Source organism: Rhinichthys klamathensis, unplaced genomic scaffold, assembly GCF_029890125.1.
Source record: "Rhinichthys klamathensis goyatoka isolate OS25496 unplaced genomic scaffold, OSU_Roscu_1.1 h1tg000228l_1, whole genome shotgun sequence".
Lineage (NCBI taxonomy): Eukaryota > Metazoa > Chordata > Actinopteri > Cypriniformes > Leuciscidae > Rhinichthys > Rhinichthys klamathensis.
Window position 1 is genome coordinate 3,147,317 of NW_026606752.1, and position 19,842 is coordinate 3,167,158.

Below are 19,842 nucleotides of genomic sequence, written 5' to 3' on the forward strand. Positions count from 1 at the left end.
ACTTTGTGTATACTGCCCCCATCTGGTATGGAATATGTGGATTTTGAATTGATTTTTTTACACAAGGCACCTTTAAAGGGAATGGGGAATGAGACTCTGATTGTTTTATAGCACACCCGTTACTCATTAAGAGAGTAGGGACCCTTTTAGACCATGCGCCGGGTGCGCCGACCATTTTTCCCGTCATTAAACTAGCAAAAGTGGATTCAGACACGCCCTAAGTACACTTGCGCCGTGCGCTTTAGACCATGCGCTTAGATCCTTAAAATAGGGCCCATGATGTCATATTTAGAGAAGTTTAGAACTTTGTGCTAAGTTTGCCTGAAAATCTGTTCTGAGGGTAAGTAAATAGCCTAGATATGAATGAATGAATGATCTGGAATCATGGTAATTTATTGTAAGAAATACTTATTTATTAATTCATTAATATAAGCATTTCTATGTATTATATTATATTATTCATTTTAAAATAGTGATGATATCATATTTTAATATATATTAATGTGCCATTAAATGTTAAAGAATTTTATGAGACTGCCTTTGTTTATGTCCAAAAAAGTTTTTATTATAGATAAAATGCAAAAACATGTAAATAAATACAGATGTGAACAAATAAAAAAAGCATCAATATTTATTAAATTATATTACAGGCCTATAATAAGCTATATTATATAGGGAAGCTTGTTTCCGCCGGATAAAAAAAGAATAAATTTTTTCTCTCACAATTGCCAGATTATATCCGACATTGGAATTGTCCAAAAAAAAAAAAGAGTCAGAATTGCAAGTTATAAAGATTTGTGAGATTTAAAGTCATATAATGATTGCGTAAATATATTGAATAATTGGTGGATAAATATGGTATAATACTGTAGAAAATACATAAATACTGTTATTTTATATATATATATATATATATATATATATATAAATTATTTTGTTTAATGAATGAAACAAAATTATTATTTATGCATTGTAGTGTTGATTAATTATATTGTACTGCTTTCTGTGTAGGATGGGGATATAAGTGAGACAGAAACAGGCACCTGTGCAGCAGAAATCGCCGCGTGTTTTCCGCAGGTGAAGTGTTTGTCCTTGAAGGCGTATTGACAGAAGTTCACATCTCCGTGCATCACATAAGGCGCTTTGTGTATAATCTCTTTGAATGTCAGCTCTTGTCAAAGAGTGAGGGTAACTTTTACAGTGTGCGAGAACATGTGCACGGCGACTTATAGTCTAGACATTAGTCTATATTTATTTAGCTTCTGTCTAGGTGTCTGATTATGATTTTTTGATTATGATTTCACTACAGTGTAGTGTTTATTATGGTAATAGCGCTTTTGGGTTTCTTTACTTTTTACACACCTCACAAAAACATGCCTAGATCACATTAAAAAAAAAACAAGAAAAAAGGGTCACACTTTATATTAGTTGTATTTAACTACTATGTACTTACATATATATATATAAAATTGTTATGTACAATGTACTTACTGTGTTCATGTTGTACTGCAAATCACTTGTGCTGCTTTTGAGCTGGGATACTGTGTGAAGGAAGAGTCAACTGTGTCATTATACATAATATTACAGCTCATATAACACCTGCCTTCATCCATAGCCATAATTACATGCAGGCTACATTCATGTATGAACACAATGAAGTGCATTGTATCAAGTAATTCATTTAAATGTTAATACACAGTAATTAAAGACACCTTGTGGGTCAAAACAAAACAAACAAAACAAAACACACACACAAAACAAAACAATAAAAAACAAATTGCAAACACAAAACATACACAAAACACAATAAAAAAAAAAATTACAAACACAAAACAAACAAAACAAAACAAAAAAATACAAAATGCAATCAAAACCACAAAACAAACAAAAACAAAACACAATACAAAACACAATACAAAACAAATTACAAACACAAAACACAATAAAAACAAATTAGGCTACAAACACAAAACAAAACAATAAAAAATACAAAATGCAATCAAAACCATAAAACAAACAAAAACACCAAACAAAATACAAAACACAAACATTAAAATTAAATACAAATCTGTTTATATCCATAAATATCATACAATGTATGTGCTTAATTTCAATTACTAAAAGAACGAAACAAAGCAAAAACAATTTCATTTTAAACGAAATTTTTAATTTTCCTATAGAAAAATGTCCTATTGACTGAAACTTGTACCTAACATGCCTCGTTGCCTCCTATGAACTGTTCCTTATGGCTTACATCAGAGATGAAGAAGCTGCCTTGAACTGCACACAGATCACTGAGCAAAGTAAATTAGACAGAGACGGAGATAATCACTTCAGGATACGGATGCGAGTTTTCAAGAAAACAAACAAGGTGAACAGTTAGAGATCCTCATCTCCCCCATTTATGATCCAGAACGCTCATTTGTTATAGCTATTTGACTGCGTTTTATTCATAAAAAAACAATGACATAACGCACTTTTTAGATCATTTATGTAACGTAGTTTTAGAGCTTCTTCTATACTGTGAGTGAAACAATGCAGCTGTCCTTTACGATATGGCTATACAGTTGCCAATAATGGTTCTAATCGTCAAATAAAAACTAATAAGCTCTAAAATCTAATTAGGGCCATTTATCATATTCAGAAAAAGTAATGCCCCGGTCATGGTGGAAAGAAGCCAGAGATTTATAAATCTATGACTCATCGTGATTAATCTTTGTGTCCGGGATTAAACGCATTCGTGGACACGAGCGAGTGGCCATATGCTGTAATGCTGAACTCGTGTGATTGAGGTATACTGAGGAAAAATTGGCACAAAACAACACGCCATGTTTTAGCACTAATTAACTAATAAGATTATTAACTAGATTTCCGAATCGACATTAACCGACAGAGAAATTGCGAGTCGCTTGCCAAGTGAGGAGAATTTGGCGGGAAATCTCTTCAGCTGCGCACAATATATCAGCTGCTAGTCTTTTGCTCACGATCAGGGGCGGATCTACCGGGGTGGCATAGGGTGGCAAATGCCACCCTAAAAGAAAGCCTTGCCACCCCTGCTGCCACCCCAGTTGGCAGCAACGAATTAAAAGTTATGGCCAATTTGACAATTTACGAACGCGAATCTCCAATGTCCGACTGCAGTGAATTCGCTCCGTGCATAATATGACGACCGTTGACGTTCGTACTTTATTGTGTGGGCAAATACTTCCGGCGAAAACGTCCGCGGTGATCTGACCGCGAGAGCGGGAGACAGCGAGAGCAAGAGACAACAGCGACCGAGTTCCATTACCAGAGAGATAAGTTTTCAACCCGACCAAATTTTTAAATGCATATCATTTTCAGTGTATTTCACCTGTGCGTTTCTATGCTTTATATTACTGCATTTATTTTGTGCAAGTGAGATGAGTAAAGAACATCAGTTTCATATATCATTATCTGTCTGGTGTTTATAAGCAGTAGCCTACAGTATTTTACTACGTGTAAAATATACACAAACTTAGCTATATTAAGTTGTTTGTGTACAGTTAAAAATATAAATGTAAAATATGTGATAATAATATTGATCGAGCAATTGATGTAAGTAAGTAAAAATACATGCGCAGAATTAAGAAAATATTATTTAATATTTATGGAGATAAATTTTAGCCTATCATAAAGAAAACGTGTGAATGTTCACAGGGTATTTTATTTAACAACTCTAATCGTAGTTGTAACTCTATATTTACAGTAGGCATAATTGTCATTGCGTATGTATGCAGCATGAGTCCAATACAATCTTCTGTTCGTGAACAGTTGTATTTCATTCATTAATCTGACTAACGTTATGCATCCGTGCATTTAATTGCCATTGGCTCGTGTGATAGTAATATGGATCTTAGAAGTATTTAAATGATATAATTGATTCTATAAATTGATTCTTGTTGGGTGCTCAACAAAATAATAGCCTATATATAAAAAAGGGAAAAAGGTCGGCACACCTTGGCTCCAAAAGTTAAACGCACCCCTGCCTTTATACTCACACAGCACAGGGCTGGACTGGCCATAATATTATAACTATTATTATATAGTAGTGTAATGTAGACAGACACTATCACAACTAAAAAGAGTTTTGAGTTTTTCTTTGTTCAATTTGCACACTGCATATGGGTTGGAGCTCTTTATTTTGAACTCTCAAAGTGCACCAGATTGATGAATTTAACATTAAAAAGCACAAAATTTTCTTACGGGGGAGCATGCCCCCGAACCCCCCTAGAGGGACAGAGGTGCACTCTGCACTCACCACAGATTTACCAAAATCCGATGGGAAAAAACGGTATTGCTATCCCAATGCAGCTTATAGCTTGTTTTAGGATTCATCACTGTGGAGTATAGTTCAACTTAGTAGTTATTTCATCTATTAACTCTAACTCAGTGGTTTTTATAGGAGTTGGTATACATTCGGTTGTGTTTATGATTATATGTAGTGGGCCAGTCTGGGCCAAAATGCCCGGGCCGATTTTTTGTCCCAGTCCAGCCCTGTACTCACAAATTAAATTAAGTACATATACGTCTGCCATGTTGCCACCCCTCAAAAATTCCTGCCCCCCTCTTGCCACCCCATAAATATTTTTCTAGATCCGCCCCTGCTCACGATACATATTTCATATGCGATATCTAACTTTGTTCGATGATGTGTTATCGTCACTTCAACAATATGTGCGAGATATGCTTCATATGAGTCGTTTTTGCTGTATAAACACAGTAAGAGTAGCTATCCTTGCCATTTTTGAGTCATTCCAGGTTATCATTGTCTACACATGCGAAGGTCATGTATGGGTCAGTCTACCAGCCTTCACACCGGACATGTGGATGAAGGGGAACAGAAAAGGGCAGGTGGGAATGGGGCGGCACCGTTGCCTTCTGGGATTAGCCAATCCGTGCCATCTGCTAGCGGCAGCGTAATCCCGTCAATGAGAAAATCAATTGTCTAAGTAAATATCAAAGGCATGTAAGCTCATTTTGGCAAGTAACTTAAACATTAGGAGGACTTAAGTTAAAAGACCATGTTAGTGCTGAGCAAGGGATAGGGAGGCTTATTCATCGGGTGCAACTCGCTGCTGAATCGTCAAATAAGGATCAAGCTGCTATTAGCAGAGACAACAAGAAAATAAGACTCGCAGTAATAGAAAAAAACTGTTTAATATATATGGATGTGTTTGTCTTTATACAAACTAGAAATACAAAATGTCTTGTCTAATACATGAAAATAATTCATGTTTAAATGACATATAAAATTAAATATTTATTTTTTAAATATATTTTTTAAATACTAGTATATATATATATATATTATAATTATTAAATACTTAATATTCATTTATTTATTTTGTAATTAGTGGGAAAAAAGTATATTTAAAATAATTTTAGACCCTTAAATTCACAATAATAAAAATGAATTGTATTTATACAGAAGGTAGACACTGTTGTTATTATTAACTAAAACTTAAACTATTAAAAATAGTTTTAGTTAACTGAGATAAACTTTTTAACAACGATAAAATAACGATAGCAAAAATATATTGAATTATTGATGCAAAATATTGTAGAAAAAAGTTAAACTGCAGTTAACAGAGAAACCAAACTAAGATACAGTAATTAAAAAGTATTTGATAAATATGTTGGTGTTGTCTTTATACAAATTATTTAAATTATATAAATATATATAATTAGATTACATATATATTAGGGCTGTCAAATGATTAATCGCGATTAATCGCATCCAAAATAAAAGTTTGTGTTTACATAATATATGTGGGTGTACTGTGTATAATTATTTTGTATATATATAAATACACACACATGCATGTATATTTAAGAAAAAAATATTATTTATATATAAAATATTTGTATTTATATATAATCAAAATTATATATAAATCTATATACAGTATATACATGAAAATATTTCTTAAATATTTACAAGCATGTGTGTGTATTTATATATATAAAATATTTATACACAGTGCACCCACATATATTATGTAAACACAAACTTTTATTTTGGATGCGATTAATCGCGATTAATCATTTGACAGCCCTAATATATATATATATATATATATATATATATATATATATATATATATATATATATATATATAAGCTAAAAGAATGTTCCAAACATTGCTATTTTTGTTAACTAAAACTATTAGAGATCATTTAACAGAAATAAATCTGGGGAAAAAATATGTTTTTTAAACTTAAAAACTTAAAATGTAGAAATGTTGCCCTGGCAACTAATTGAAATAAAATAAGTTGAACTATTAAACTTACTAAAACTAAAACTGAAGTAAATATAAGTTAAAGCCAAATAAAAATAATAAAGACAATAAAACCTTATTGAAAATATTAACAAATATATAAAATATATACACTCACCGGCCACTTTATTAGGTACACCTGTCCAACTGCTCGTTAACACTTAATTTCTAAGCAGCCAATCACATGGCGGCAACTCAGTGCATTTAGGCATGTAGACATGGTCAAGACAATCGCCTGCAGTTCAAACCGAGCATCAGTATGGGGAAGAAAGTTGATTTGAGTGACTTTGAACGTGGCATGATTGTTGGTGCCAGAAGGGCTGGTCTGAGTATTTCAGAAACTGCTAATCTACTGGGATTTTCACGCACAACCATATCTAGGGTTTACAGAGAATGGTCCGAAAAAGAAAAAACATCCAGTGAGCGGCAGTTCTGTGGGCGGAAATGCCTTGTTGATGCCAGAGGTCAGAGGAGAATGGCCAGACTGGTTCGAGCTGATAGAAGGGCAACAGTGACTGAAATAACCACTCGTTACAACCGAGGTATGCAGCAAAGCATTTGTGAAGCCACAACACGCACAACCTTGAGGCGGATGGGCTACAACAGCAGAAGACTCCACCGGGTACCACTCATCTCCACTACAAATAGGAAAAAGAGGCTACAATTTGCAAGAGCTCACCAAAATTGAACAGTTGAAGACTGGAAAAATGTTGCCTGGTCTGATGAGTCTCGATTTCTGTTGAGACATTCAGATGTTAGAGTCAGAATTTGGCGTAAACAGAATGAGAACATGGAACCATCATGCCTTGTTACCACTGTGCAGGCTGGTGGTGGTGGTGTAATGGTGTGGGGGATGTTTTCCTGGCACACTTTAGGCCCCTTAGTGCCAATTGGGCATCGTTTAAATGCCACGGCCTACCTGAGCATTGTTTCTGACCATGTCCATCCCTTTATGGCCACCATGTATCCATCCTCTGATGGCTACTTCCACCATGTCACAAAGCTCTAATCATTTCAAATTGGTTTCTTGAACATTACAATGAGTTCACTGTACTAAAATGGCCTCCACAGTCACCAGATCTCAACCCAATAGAGCATCTTTGGGATGTGGTGGAACGGGAGATTCGCATCATGGATGTGCAGCCGACAAATCTGCGGCAACTGTGTGATGCCATCATGTCAATATGGACCAAACTCCCTGAGGAATGCTTCCAGCACCTTGTTGAATCTATGCCACGAAGAATTGAGGCAGTTCTGAAGGCAAAAGGGGGTCCAACCCGTTACTAGCATGGGGTACCTAATAAAGTGGCCGGTGAGTGTATATTTAAAAAAAAAAGCATTGGATCCAGGTGCTTTGTGCACCTCCTATAACAACAGCAGTGGGTGGTTCGGGACACCCGCGCCTCAGTGTCCTACTTCAGCCCCTGTGTAAACCCCATCAGAGTTAAGTTAATAGGATCTGCTGCCGTGAGGATGGAGAGACGGGATTGGTGTCGTAGTGCCAGGCGATTTCATTAAATGTGTAGCTACTTTACATCAGCCATTTACCTGATAGGGGGAGAACGGGGTGATTTACCTGTGGGGAAGTTGAGCCACCCTTTGTTTCTTAACCACCAACAAAAATATCGGTCATGTGACCAGTTACTCACCCTGTGACAGAGAGAGGACAATAGAATACGTGGTAAGGACATTTAAGTAAAAAAAAAAAAAAAAAAAACTTGTTATGTTCAAGGAGTCATGATTCATGTGTCTGAACAATTACAGACAGTTTGAAAAAAATGTTTTAGGAAGTTATAAAGGGTATACTGTCAACATGGTGTTAGCTCTAAACTGCTAGTTTTTGTTAAAATGCAGGGAGTGGGGTAAATTGAGCCATGACATAATCACCCCTTCTTATAGTTATTATTAAAGTATTACTTTACTGTAATTCTACATTTCAATCTTATATTTTATCATTGAAATGACGTGACATTTTGACATGTAGACCAAAAATCGTTATGCCACGCTTAAACAGAAGACAAACAGGGGCTTAAAGTCCTCTTGTAGAGTTGGACAGATCGATGGAGACAGTGGACCTCCAGGAGCCCAGTTTGACACCCATGATATAGCATATGAGGTGAAAATGTTCAGTTTTGCTTCAACATAATCAGTGGCACAATTTACTCATGTGGCTCAACTTACCCCTCATTGGGGGGCAAGTTGAGCCAAGAGACCACTTTCTTTTGAAAAGTCGTGTTTTGAAAAGAGTTCATTTTAGATCCAAAGTGATTATTCCCAGGGATGCACCACATCCTGAAATGTATGGACATATTTTAGTTGGACGCATTGCTGTCATGCCTTTTTACTTTAAAGACACCTCAAGTAAAAAGTGGCTCAATTCACCCCGCTCTCCCCTACTCTCCAAATTTGGGAAGTCAGTAACAAAAATAACCTAGGTTAAATAAATGATGAACTAACTGAGTTTTTAATTTTACATCTGCACTATGACAATGTTTTGATATCATACAGTTATTCATTTAATACCAACATTTATACAAGTGCAACTTTAGTGTCTAAATACTTTTTGGGGCCATTGTATTTAAGGATAAATACATTATTAAGAAAGAAGATTAACTTGCAAATCATTCTTGCAGAGGTCTTTATTAATAAAATTGACATTTTCTTTAGCAAAAGTCAGTTTACATGATCATAAAAAAATATTGTGCAAATTCAGAAGCAATATTCCAGTGCACAAACGAATCCCTCTTCAGTTTTAGTGGCTAATCGGTGAACTACAGCCCGTTATACTCATGCTTACAGTGGCCAACAAACAGAGGCTCCGCCTGAATCCCCCGCCTGCACAAACACAAACACAAGTCAATCATTTTTATCATTTAAAACTCAATTTCCTCCCTGAAAATCTTAAATAATACGCTTTAAACCCTGTAAAGCCTGACATGTGAAACAATAGTCCGAATGAAATGTTTTACGAAAATGTAACAGTTTATTGAACCTTTAGACAACATATTTAAAATAAAAGTTGCATTTGTGTTTTAGTTGAGTATCATATTTGATACATCATGCTTTTCATGGCTCATATAGTATGATATAGTGAGAATATGGAGCTCGTATTTGAGGAGGAAAGAAACACATCGATTTTATTCAGAGGAACAAACTGAGCGAAAATATGCATTTTGGTGAAGTTTCTGACGTTTATATGGCTAAAATGTAAGATGAAATTCTGATAGCTTATAATCAATGAGATCTTCATAACAGTATAATAGACGACTTGCATATATATCAGTTGTCACTCTATATCTCCAAATACTATGTCTTACTGTAGTAAGATGACATTTAAATGCTTAGTTTTATGATCAAAGCTATAGTTTTTATAATGGAGAGGAAACATATAATGCAACGCAATAAGAATGATCAAGAGATGAACAAATAAACGTTCATCAAAAGCCCGATGTATCATATTTGATACTCACATTTTAACATGATTTTTCTAAAAAAAAAAAATTAGAAAGTTGCTTTAGTCCAGTCTTTGAATATTAGGTTTTATAGGGTATAAAAATATGAAATATTGAATTTTGTATGTGTACAGTGTGACTAATAGAGGTTGATAAAGAATATAATTTCAATACCTTAGAAGTTCACAGCGAAACTCTTCCAGGCGAGGGAAGGCCAGATCTGCGTTCAGAGTTTTTTCTTCATCGCTCCACAACCTCTCCGCTGCAGCACAGGCTCTTGGCCTTCACAAACACAAGCACAAAGATTTTGCAGCAATCATAATAATATAATTAATGATCTTGTCAGTGTATTTTTTCATACCACAGACGTGGGCTCAGATTGGTGGCGTCGACATATTCACCCCACATGGCGACCTCTCCACCGATCACCAACTTCTTTTGTTCTTCTGTCCCTAAATCATAGAAAAAAATACACAAATTTAATCAAATACTTTTTTTTTATTGGCATCAATGGTTCATGAAGAACATTTGGAATGTTTCCATTCAACAAAAGGTTCTTTATAGTGAAAAAAAACGGTTATTTGGATTTTTTAAATGTTCTTCACACTAAGAAAATAATGGTTATTTTTACTGTTCTGTGGGAGATAAAAATGGTAATTCATCTATGGCATTGCTGTGAAAACCTAATTGTACTTAAAAAACTCAAAAAGCTATAACTTAAAAAAGAAGCTAATTATAAATGCTGTCCTAGCAACTAACTGAAAATAAGAAAAAATAAAGTTTAAGCTAAAGCACTAAAAATACAAAAAAAAAATGTTTTAAATGAATTAAAAAATTTTTTTTGCTCTTCTGTCCCTTAAAAATGGAAGAATGTGTACATTTAACCAGATACACACTGAAATACACCAGCACTGCACTCCAAACAACAACAACAAAGCAAACAAAATGGTTAATTTCACTAAAAGTTAAAGATAATAGTTGATTTATCATTAATTACAATAGTTCAGTGTCATTAATTAGAGCTAACTGACTAATTCTGTATGCTGAATTTACTAAATTAACTTAAGCACCAGCCCAGAAATTAGAATCAACTGTATCTGAACCAGGAAACGGCATCAAGTTCTTATTAATCGCCCATTTGCTTTTCTATTTCATACCAAATATTTCAATATTGACCCCAGCCTAACATGCTGCTCCACACACCGGAGAAATTCTGGGGCTGCACTGCGTAGGAAATACGCCAGTCCTGGCCGTAGCTGATGTGGTTGATGTACCAGGGGGCAGAGAGCAGAACCCTGTGCCCGGCCTTGGTCATCTTGCTCAGTTCAGCCTGGTAACCTTTACCCTTCCAGATCTCCAGAACCGTGTCCTGTGGAATCTGAGACAGTGTACAGACAGGAAACACTGGGTCACACGCATTGCACTCTTCACGCTTTATAGGCCTCTTTGGATTGAGCAATAACCTCGGAGTTATTTTGTGCATAAATGCAACCTTTTGGGGCTTTTACCACTTTTATGGAGTGTATTGTGAGGCGAGGTCAGGAAATGATGGGGTGAAGAGGTGGAAACGAGATTTTAAAAACGTCGCAAGCTAGACTCAAAATCAAAAAGCCCAAAAAAGCAACAGAACTCAGCATCTTAACCACTAATCCACAGCTCTAAAATAAAATAAAAAGTTATTTTGTGCATAAATGCAACATTTTGGGGCTTTTACCACTTTTATGGAGTGTATTGTGAGTCGACGATAGGAAATGATGGGGTGAAGAGGTGGAGACGAGATTTAAAAAATGTCGCAAGCTAGACTCAAACTCAAAAAGTCCAAAAAAGCACCAGAGCTCACAGTTCTGACAAACAAACACAACTTTTTGTTTCATTTTGCTTTATATGTTCTGGGAGGCTGGTCTTGTGTTACATGTACACAGACACGTTTCACCTCTAAAGTCGACTCCTGGTTGACACCTTCTGGTAAGACAGTGCTTTGCAACGATTGTGCAGGATTCTGGGCAAGAGGGCAGCGTGGGGAACATGTAATTTTACACTCTTATGTTTCTCTTAAAATAGTTATTTACTAAGTATTAGATGCAATTCCTATTTAAAAGGATACCAAAATAGAAAGTCCAGTGTCGTTACTGTTAACTAAAACTACTCTATTAAAAATGTATTTAAAGTTCATTTAAATGAAAGCTGAATCTAAAAATAAAAATATGAATACAAACTATAATAGAGTATAAATAAATAATAATAAAATAACAGATAAAGTCATGCTTATCAATAGCATGTTTGTTTGATTCTCACACAGAACACACTTTCACACTGGACTGAATTAAAATGTTAGAAAAAGTATCACTGCACTGAGACACAGCACTGCAATCTCTTGTACTTGTTAGTGTTTTGCACTCATGCTCTGACCCTTAAAGGCTAGGGGCCGCACGATGTAGTAGCGGGCCCAGCTGTGAGTCGGTATCGGCAGGTCGAGGTAGAAAGGAGCCGCCAGGATGACCTTTAACCCTGCTTTAGTCACCCGGCGCATCTCGCACAGGTAACATCCCTGTTTCCAAACCTCCACCACGTACTTCGCTCTGGGCTAGAAGAGAAGCGTCTCGTTCCGGTTAAACCACACGCACTGCTTTGTGAGGTTTGAAAGCAACCAGTGTAGAGCAGATTTCTACTCACTCGCTCACGGTAGTCAAACACGTCCTGCCAGACAATGGAGGTTTTGTTGAGCGCGGCAGTCATGTTCATTATGCTAAAGAAGAACATAAAGAGAGACATAAAGACACAGAAAAACCATAGACTGCGTTCACGAATGCTCTATTTCTTATGTTTATGCAGTAAATCTGTAAAATAAACAGTTTGTTCATAATTTGATCACAAGAAAATTAAAATACTAAACATTAAAACAGAATGGAATCAATGCAGTCACAAGTGTGCTTATATCAGTTTTTTTTTAAATGGTTTCAAACATGGCTTAACACATATTATAAATATTGATTATAGAATCTGGGATTAAACTTGTTAAAACTAACTTAAATTATTAAATGTTTTCAATATATATTTATTTATTAAATAAATTGTATTTATAATAATGCACTTTACATTTCAAAGGATCAGTTGAAGGAAAAGCAGCCAACAAGTGATGCTGTCATTCTAAAACGTGAAACATATTAATAATAAAGTTGCTGTATCCAAACATCTGACTTGTGGTATATGTACACTACTTTTCAAAAGTAGCATATATTCAAATTGAAAAAATTGTAATTTAAAATTGTAATAACATTTCATAAGGTATTTTTAGTGAGCATGAGAGACACAAAAAAAAAACATAAAAAAAATCTTACCGACCCCAAACTTTGAACCATAGCGTATGTAGTTTTAGAAATTTGAAACACTCTCACAATTCTACTAACCTCTCCATATAGAATGATTCCAGTTTGGTAAAATCCTTCCCAAAGCCCATCTTTCCCATAAACTTTCGCACATTGGGATTGGACTGCCTGTTTGAGAGAATAACTTTGTTAAAATCTTCACATAAAACAAAAAAAACACCTTTTTGCTAATGCAGGCACCCAAAACATGTCAAAAGTGCTTACCAGCAGGCAAAGCTGACCTCATCCCCTCCTAAGTGAACATATGAGTCAGGAAAGACATATTTCACCTCTTTCAAGAGGCGTTCCATGAACTTATAAGTGGTGTCTACCGTTGGATCGACGGGTCCAAATGAACCAGAGGGTACGTCTCCCTTGTAACAAGGTGTCAAGAGGTCTGGCTGTCCTGAAAATAAAGGACAAGCATCGTTATTCGTTGTAGGGTTTTCAAATGATACCATTTGGTGTTTAAAAAAAAATAAAGTATTTCCAGCATTTCTGCAGTATCGGTAGTACAAAAAAACCGTTGAGCACATATCTGTTGAGCGCATGAACGCAATGGCCAATCAGAGGTGCTGGTCAGTAAGTCAGTCAGAATCTGCTTAAACCCACTCTTCTCTTGGTTTCTGTTTATTATCCATTCACAATCTGAATACAAGTTTAGTTTTTCATGCTGCTCAGTACGCTGCAAAGTTAAGGATTGACAACCGTATTTAAAAAACGCAACTGAATCGGAAACTGCGATGACTGACTGTTATACGTTTTTTTGCTCTGGTACCAAAATTTGTACCGGATATTGGTACCGAATACTGAAATTCTGGTACTGTGACAACCCTAATTCTTTAAAATTATTATTTATAATATCTGTTTTCTTATTCTTCTAGGAGATGTGTGCAGTGTTGGCCGTAACGCATTACAAGTAACGCGAGTTGTGTAATCAGATTACTTTTTTCAAGTAACTAGTAAAGTAACGCATTACTTTTAAATTTACAACAAAATATCTGCGTTACTTTTTCAAATAAGTAACACAAGTTACTTTGTTTTCCCATGTATTGACTGACAGCTCTCCTGTCCCCATGTTGAGAGAAATCAGGAGTAAGTGCTGAGTAAACATGATGTAATTGTAGTTCTAGACTAAATGCGAGCAGGATTTACTAATTTCACTTGCACAAAAACAGATTCAGTATTCCTCAAACCTATTAAAACAGCTAAATGGAAACTCAAAATATTACGCAAACCTGCAATAATGAAATATGCTACATAACACAAACAGCCTACTTTATGTATTTAATCTCACTTTATTAACCAATGTCTTTCCTGCTGACCCTTGATGATACAATTTCTACTATATGAACATCAGATTTGTGTTTAATTTCTTCTCCTTCATCTTATTCTTCTGCAATCCAGAATGGCAGCACAGCTGAATGGTTTGTTTAGGCTGCGCCCTCTATTGTACAGATGTGATTTTGCAGTTATTATTGAGTTCACTTTTGGTGTGAAAGGTTATTAACATTTGCCAAAAATAGAACTTTTTTTTTATTATTAAAAAAAAAGGGCTACGCAAGCCCATCCCAGATGAGAAAAAGTAACGCAACATATTACTTTCCATAAAAAGTAACTAAGAAACAGCATTAGTTACTTTTTTAGAGAGTAACACAATATTGTAAGACGTTACTTTTAAAGGGGTCATATAATGGTACATGCACTTTTACAAGTTGATTGTACTGAAATGTGTGTTGGCAGTGCCTGTACACAAACATCATATAATGATAAAAATCCATCCAGTGGTTTTGTTTTAATCTCCTTATATGTTTTCCCCTGCCTCAAATCGAGCCGTTCGTTTTTGTGACGTCAATAAAACGGACGCCCCTCCCACGATTGTTGATTGACGGGAGCGTTTCAACACAGACCCGCCCTCGCACATGAGGTAGCTGTCAATCATAGTCTGCGCGGCGCGGACCGGACCGGCGCGGTCATTGTTGATGTGCCGGAGCACTGTCTATGAGCAGAATGGCATCTAAGCGATTGCGGTGTTCTGTTCTTGGGTGTAATAACGAACACAGCAGTCATTTTAATGTTCCTAAATCCGAACCGCTGAAGACGCAGCCAGTGGCTGAGTTTGTTTTCGAAGGGAATATTCCCCACGAGCAACGTCAATGCTCTCATGTTTGCGCGAATCATTTCACACACCGGACTGCTTTATAAACGAGGGTCAGTATAAAGCTGGATTTGCTAAGAAGCTTTGCTAAAAAGGATCGGTACCAGATATTCGTGTTCCTGCTGAACCTCCAGAAGAACGGAAGTGAGTGAAACGTTTTATTAAACTTTATATTAATATATTAATCTTTGCAAATCGCTAGCTGCACGCTTCACAATGAATGCGTCTAAGGTTTACACTCAGTCAGGGTACATTACGGCATGTTTTCTATGTATGACGTTCTCAATATAATTCATAATTCCACGTTCATAATTCCACTGAACAACGCGTTGTGGTTATTGTGTTATTGTGTTACAAACGGTGTACGCACAGAACAGAGAGGCGGGGTGAGCAAAGCTCATTATCATTTAAAGGCATATGCACTGAAACGGCGTGCTGAAAACAGAGCTGTTTTTGACCAGGTAAAATAAGTGTTTTCTTACAATACTAATGAGAATTTTTAATTAAAGTATATTACAAACTTTTAATTTAGACCCTAAATAATCATATTAGCTTGTACAAAAATGGCATTATATGACCCCTTTAAAAGTAACTTTCCCCAACACTGTGTGTGTGTGTGTGTGTGTACCTTTCCCCCATGACTGAGTGTGTCCAGGCGAGTCAAACTCAGGTACGACTCTAATGCCTCTCATTCTTGCATGTTCAATCACTCTCATCACATCTGACTGCGTGTAGATATGAGTGAACGGATGAAAAGCTCCCTAGAAGAAAAAGATATGCTTGTGTTGTTATTGGCAACTAAAACTCTTTTTTTTTTAAATCACTTGTTAATTAAAATAAAGCTCAAATAAAATAAAGTTAGATGAAAAACTAAAGCCCGTTCACCTTATTACTGAGGTCAGGAAAGGTGCGGCTCTGATACGGAAAAGAGGGATCATCCACGATGTGCCAGTGAAAGACGTTGAGTTTACTGTAAGCCATAGCATCCTAAGGAAAATTCAAATTGAATTGATTTATTTCACAATACTTAAAACATTTATTCAGCAAGGAATTAAATTGATCAGAAGCGACAGTAAAGACATTTATTATGTTACAAAAGTTTATATTGAAATAAATGCTGTCTTTTCATCATTATAATAATAAAAAAAAATGATTGAGCAGCAAATCATCATATTGGATTGATTTTTGAAGGATCACGTGACACTGAAGACTGGAGTAATGATGCTGTAAATTCAGCTTTGATCACAGAAATAAATTACATTTTAAAATATATAAAAATAGAAACACTTATTTGAAATTGTAATACTATTTTATATTATTATTACTGTATTTTTGATCAAATAAATTATGCAGCCTTTGTGAGCATAAGAGACTTCTTTCAAATACATTTTAAAAAATCGTACCGACCCCAAACCTTTGAATGCTAGTGTATAATAGTAAAAAAAATATTTTTGAATACAATTTATAATGAACAGTAAATACATACCAGGGTCTTCAAAATAGCATGGAGGGGTAAATAATGCCTTGAAGTGTCCAGTAAAAGTCCTCTAAATGCAAACCGTGGGAAGTCTACAATCTCTGTCTTGTTGAGAAAATACTGCATGGAAAAGTCGATTAAAAGAACATATTTAGCATGCTAATATACCGCGACAATCACATTCACATGACTAAATACCATCCGTCACACAAAACTTACAGAGCCATAATCGTCCTGGTACACAAGCTGACTGAAGGACTCCAGACCTGATTTTCAGGTTTCATAAGTTGAAAAAGACAAATACTTACTTAGTGCTGTCAAGCAAAGAATTATGCACAAATGGAAAAAACAATAAGCATAAAATGCAAGATGAGTCACACCTCTCAGAGAACCCCATACAGTCACTGATCTCAGAACAGCCTGGCCATCAGAAACACTCAGGTTATCTGCAACAACAAAACATGTTAAGACCATATGTTTTACCATATTACATATGCTTTATACTATGGCACAAACATATTATTTTTTTAATCTGGACAGTGTTATTACACCTTCTAATATAGCAGACTTTGATGATCAGAGTAAATAAAAGGTCAAAGGTCAGCAGGGGTTCCATCTCAAGATCACATGATCAGGAAACACTCACAGCTCTCATCTGAATCTTCATCAGGGTAGCCGTCACATCCTCTGCTTTTGACACTCACCGACACCACAAAGGGTTTGGACTCCGACCAGTAACGAAGCCCGTTTTCTGCTCAAATAAACATCACCATATCAACAGACATTATTTAGTATTGCTAAATTGTTTCATTTGACTATAAAGAGCTATTTAGACGCACACAAGCAGTCTGAACCCAGTTAAAAAGTGTTACTTTAAAGGGGTGGTATAATGACATTTTCACAAGATGTAAAATAAGTCTCTGATGTCCACAGAGTGTGTATGTGAAGTTTTAGCTCAAAATACCCCACAGATATTTTTATATAGCATGTTACAATTGTCACTTTTTGAGGGTGAGCAAAAAACGCACCGTTTTTGTGTCTGTCCCTTTAAATGCAAATGAGCTGCTGCTCCCGGCACAGGGGGCGGAGCTACAACAGCTTGTGTCCTGAAAATGTCAAAAACTTTTAGCCTTTTATGTTCAAACCAGAGTCGGACAAAGATGGAGAGACTCAAGAAGTGACAAAATGTAGACAACCTTTCTGAATGGTTAGTTGATGAAGTTATGTAGCTTATGTGTAGTTATCTTCTAGTCATTGACTCTAGCAGGGTTTATGTAAATTTTAGGGTTAGCGATGTCACTAACCCGGGAGGAATGTAGTGTAGTCCCTACCGGCCATTTGTTGTAGTCCTTAAAAAGCTATTTCTTTAAAAGAAAATATCTCCCTTTGCTTTGAACTTTGAGCGTTGTGACTTTGCAGATGTTGTTTATGCTCAAAAAGCAACATTACACACTAACTAAAGTAAGAAAAGTGAAATCATAATCAACCACCCCTTTAAACAAAACATGTTTGTGCACATATAGCTACACATAAAACTTCCTTTTTAAACATGTAAAGTAATTTGTATGACATATAAATTACGTTAAATGAAAGCAATAACAAATTAAATGCTATGGTTTATTTGAAAGAATTAAAAGAGCAATTCCATGTCTATCCTCCTTACTGTTTAACTGGTGTGTGTTTTAGAAAGTAATAATGCAATACTTAAGAGAGAGTAATTAGTATCTTAATTTTATGTAATTAGTAGCAAGTAATTGCTTTTTTAGAGTAACTTAACCAACACTGATAGGCTTACTACTAACTTTACTATACAGAAGTAGCTACATTTGTTTAATTCATTTTCTGGCATAAACCAACCTGGTCCTTTTGTAAAGTCAGGGAATATGATGGAGAAGTATCTTTTGAAAGCAGCATCCAGGACGGAGCATCCAGTCTGAGCTGCCGAGTCCTTTCCGTAAGTGAAGGAGAAGAGCTGCGGACTCAGACTGTATCTGTCCGGGGACTGATGGATCTGTTGCGGCAGCGGCCAGACTCCGCACACCGGCTCCACTGTGCGACTCACAACCACCAGCAAGAGCCAGACCCACAGACGAGGAGAGTGCGTGCCGGGGTGAGCCATTCTGCTGTCGCTTCACTCGTGTTTCAGTGTCCGACTGCAGGTGTGTGTCGCTCTTCACGAGAAATGCGCTGAAACTGTCAAAACACGAGTCATGTGACAGATAGTGTTTTTGTTCAGGTGACCTGAGCTGAGTTGCGGCGATTGTCATTGGCTCAGCTCGAGTCACATGGTCTATTTCCGGGATAATACCGTATATGGATAATACCACAGTCAATGGATAATACATAAAGGAAAAGAGGAAACAAGACAAGAAAGAAAACAACAACAACAGAGAGAGGTTACATATCTCTATAAATAGATACTTTTAACATGAAAATGTTAAAAGCGGGATGATAAAAAAGAAGATAACAAAACGATTATGTACCAACAGAAACTCTGAATTGCGAAAAATATTGAGAAAGAATTGCGAATAATTGTTTTTAAACTTTTTTCCGTTGGATTATTCGTTAGTTGATCTCTTCGTTTTTAGTTTACTCCGCACTGTTATTTCATTTTATGCTATTGGTAGGCTATTTCTGTTATTTTTTTAATATTAGCCTACCTGTTTCTCCATATAACCTACACTATTGTTATTATTTTGCCTATTTTATTTTATTTTAAGCTATTGGTATTTTTGTTATTTTTTTATATTAGGCCTAACGTTACTTATTTCTGCACTATATTTACTTATTTCGGCAATATCTCATTATATTAGCCTATATATTAGGCTATAGGCTATAGGCTACTCTGCACTGTTATTTTATTTTTGTTATTTTTTATATTAGGCTACTTTTTTCTCCATATGCACTAGGGCCTATTTACTTTTTTTGCGCAATATCTCATTATATTAGCCTTAATACTATATTATATTATATTATATTATATTATATTATATTATATTATATTATATTATATTATATTATATTATATTATATTACCATAGTCTGGGTGAATACTCGATTCTGATTGGCTGCAGGGTGTCCGTTAAAAAGT

General features: G+C 35.6%; 1 protein-coding gene across 2 annotated transcripts; it reads right to left on the bottom strand.

The window, feature by feature from the left end:
• Positions 1-8,920: 8,920 nt before the first annotated feature.
• Positions 8,921-18,988, bottom strand: hexa (hexosaminidase A (alpha polypeptide)). 2 transcript variants are annotated; one of them, XM_056265027.1, is made up of 14 exons: positions 18,609-18,984; positions 17,398-17,502; positions 17,132-17,197; positions 16,971-17,017; positions 16,761-16,871; positions 16,160-16,261; positions 15,903-16,035; positions 13,342-13,522; positions 13,159-13,245; positions 12,425-12,497; positions 10,955-11,129; positions 10,113-10,203; positions 9,926-10,033; positions 8,921-9,134 (listed from the first exon to the last, which is right to left on the bottom strand). In XM_056265027.1, the coding sequence occupies exons 1-14, from the start codon at positions 18,868-18,870 to the stop codon at positions 9,071-9,073; spliced, it is 1,605 nt and encodes a 534-aa protein (XP_056121002.1). In that variant the 5' UTR covers positions 18,871-18,984; the 3' UTR covers positions 8,921-9,070. The 2 variants fall into 2 exon arrangements, with proteins under 2 accessions (XP_056121002.1, XP_056121003.1); XM_056265028.1 differs by lacking the exons at positions 8,921-9,134; positions 9,926-10,033; positions 10,113-10,203 and adding an exon at positions 12,161-12,335 and having other exon boundaries at positions 10,960-11,129; positions 18,609-18,988.
• Positions 18,989-19,842: the final 854 nt, after the last annotated feature.

Excerpts from the sequence above, each read along its gene's own strand:
- hexa (XM_056265027.1), bottom strand. The coding sequence starts at position 18,870 with ATGGCTCACCCCGGCACGCACTCTCCTCGTCTGTGGGTCTGGCTCTTG. Across the intron at positions 13,246-13,341 it reads GAGGTCAGCTTTGCCTGCTG|GCAGTCCAATCCCAATGTGC; the intron begins GTAAGCACTTTT and ends TCTCTCAAACAG. Across the intron at positions 9,135-9,925 it reads TTTCGCTGTGAACTTCTAAG|GCGGGGGATTCAGGCGGAGC; the intron begins GTATTGAAATTA and ends GTGTTTGTGCAG.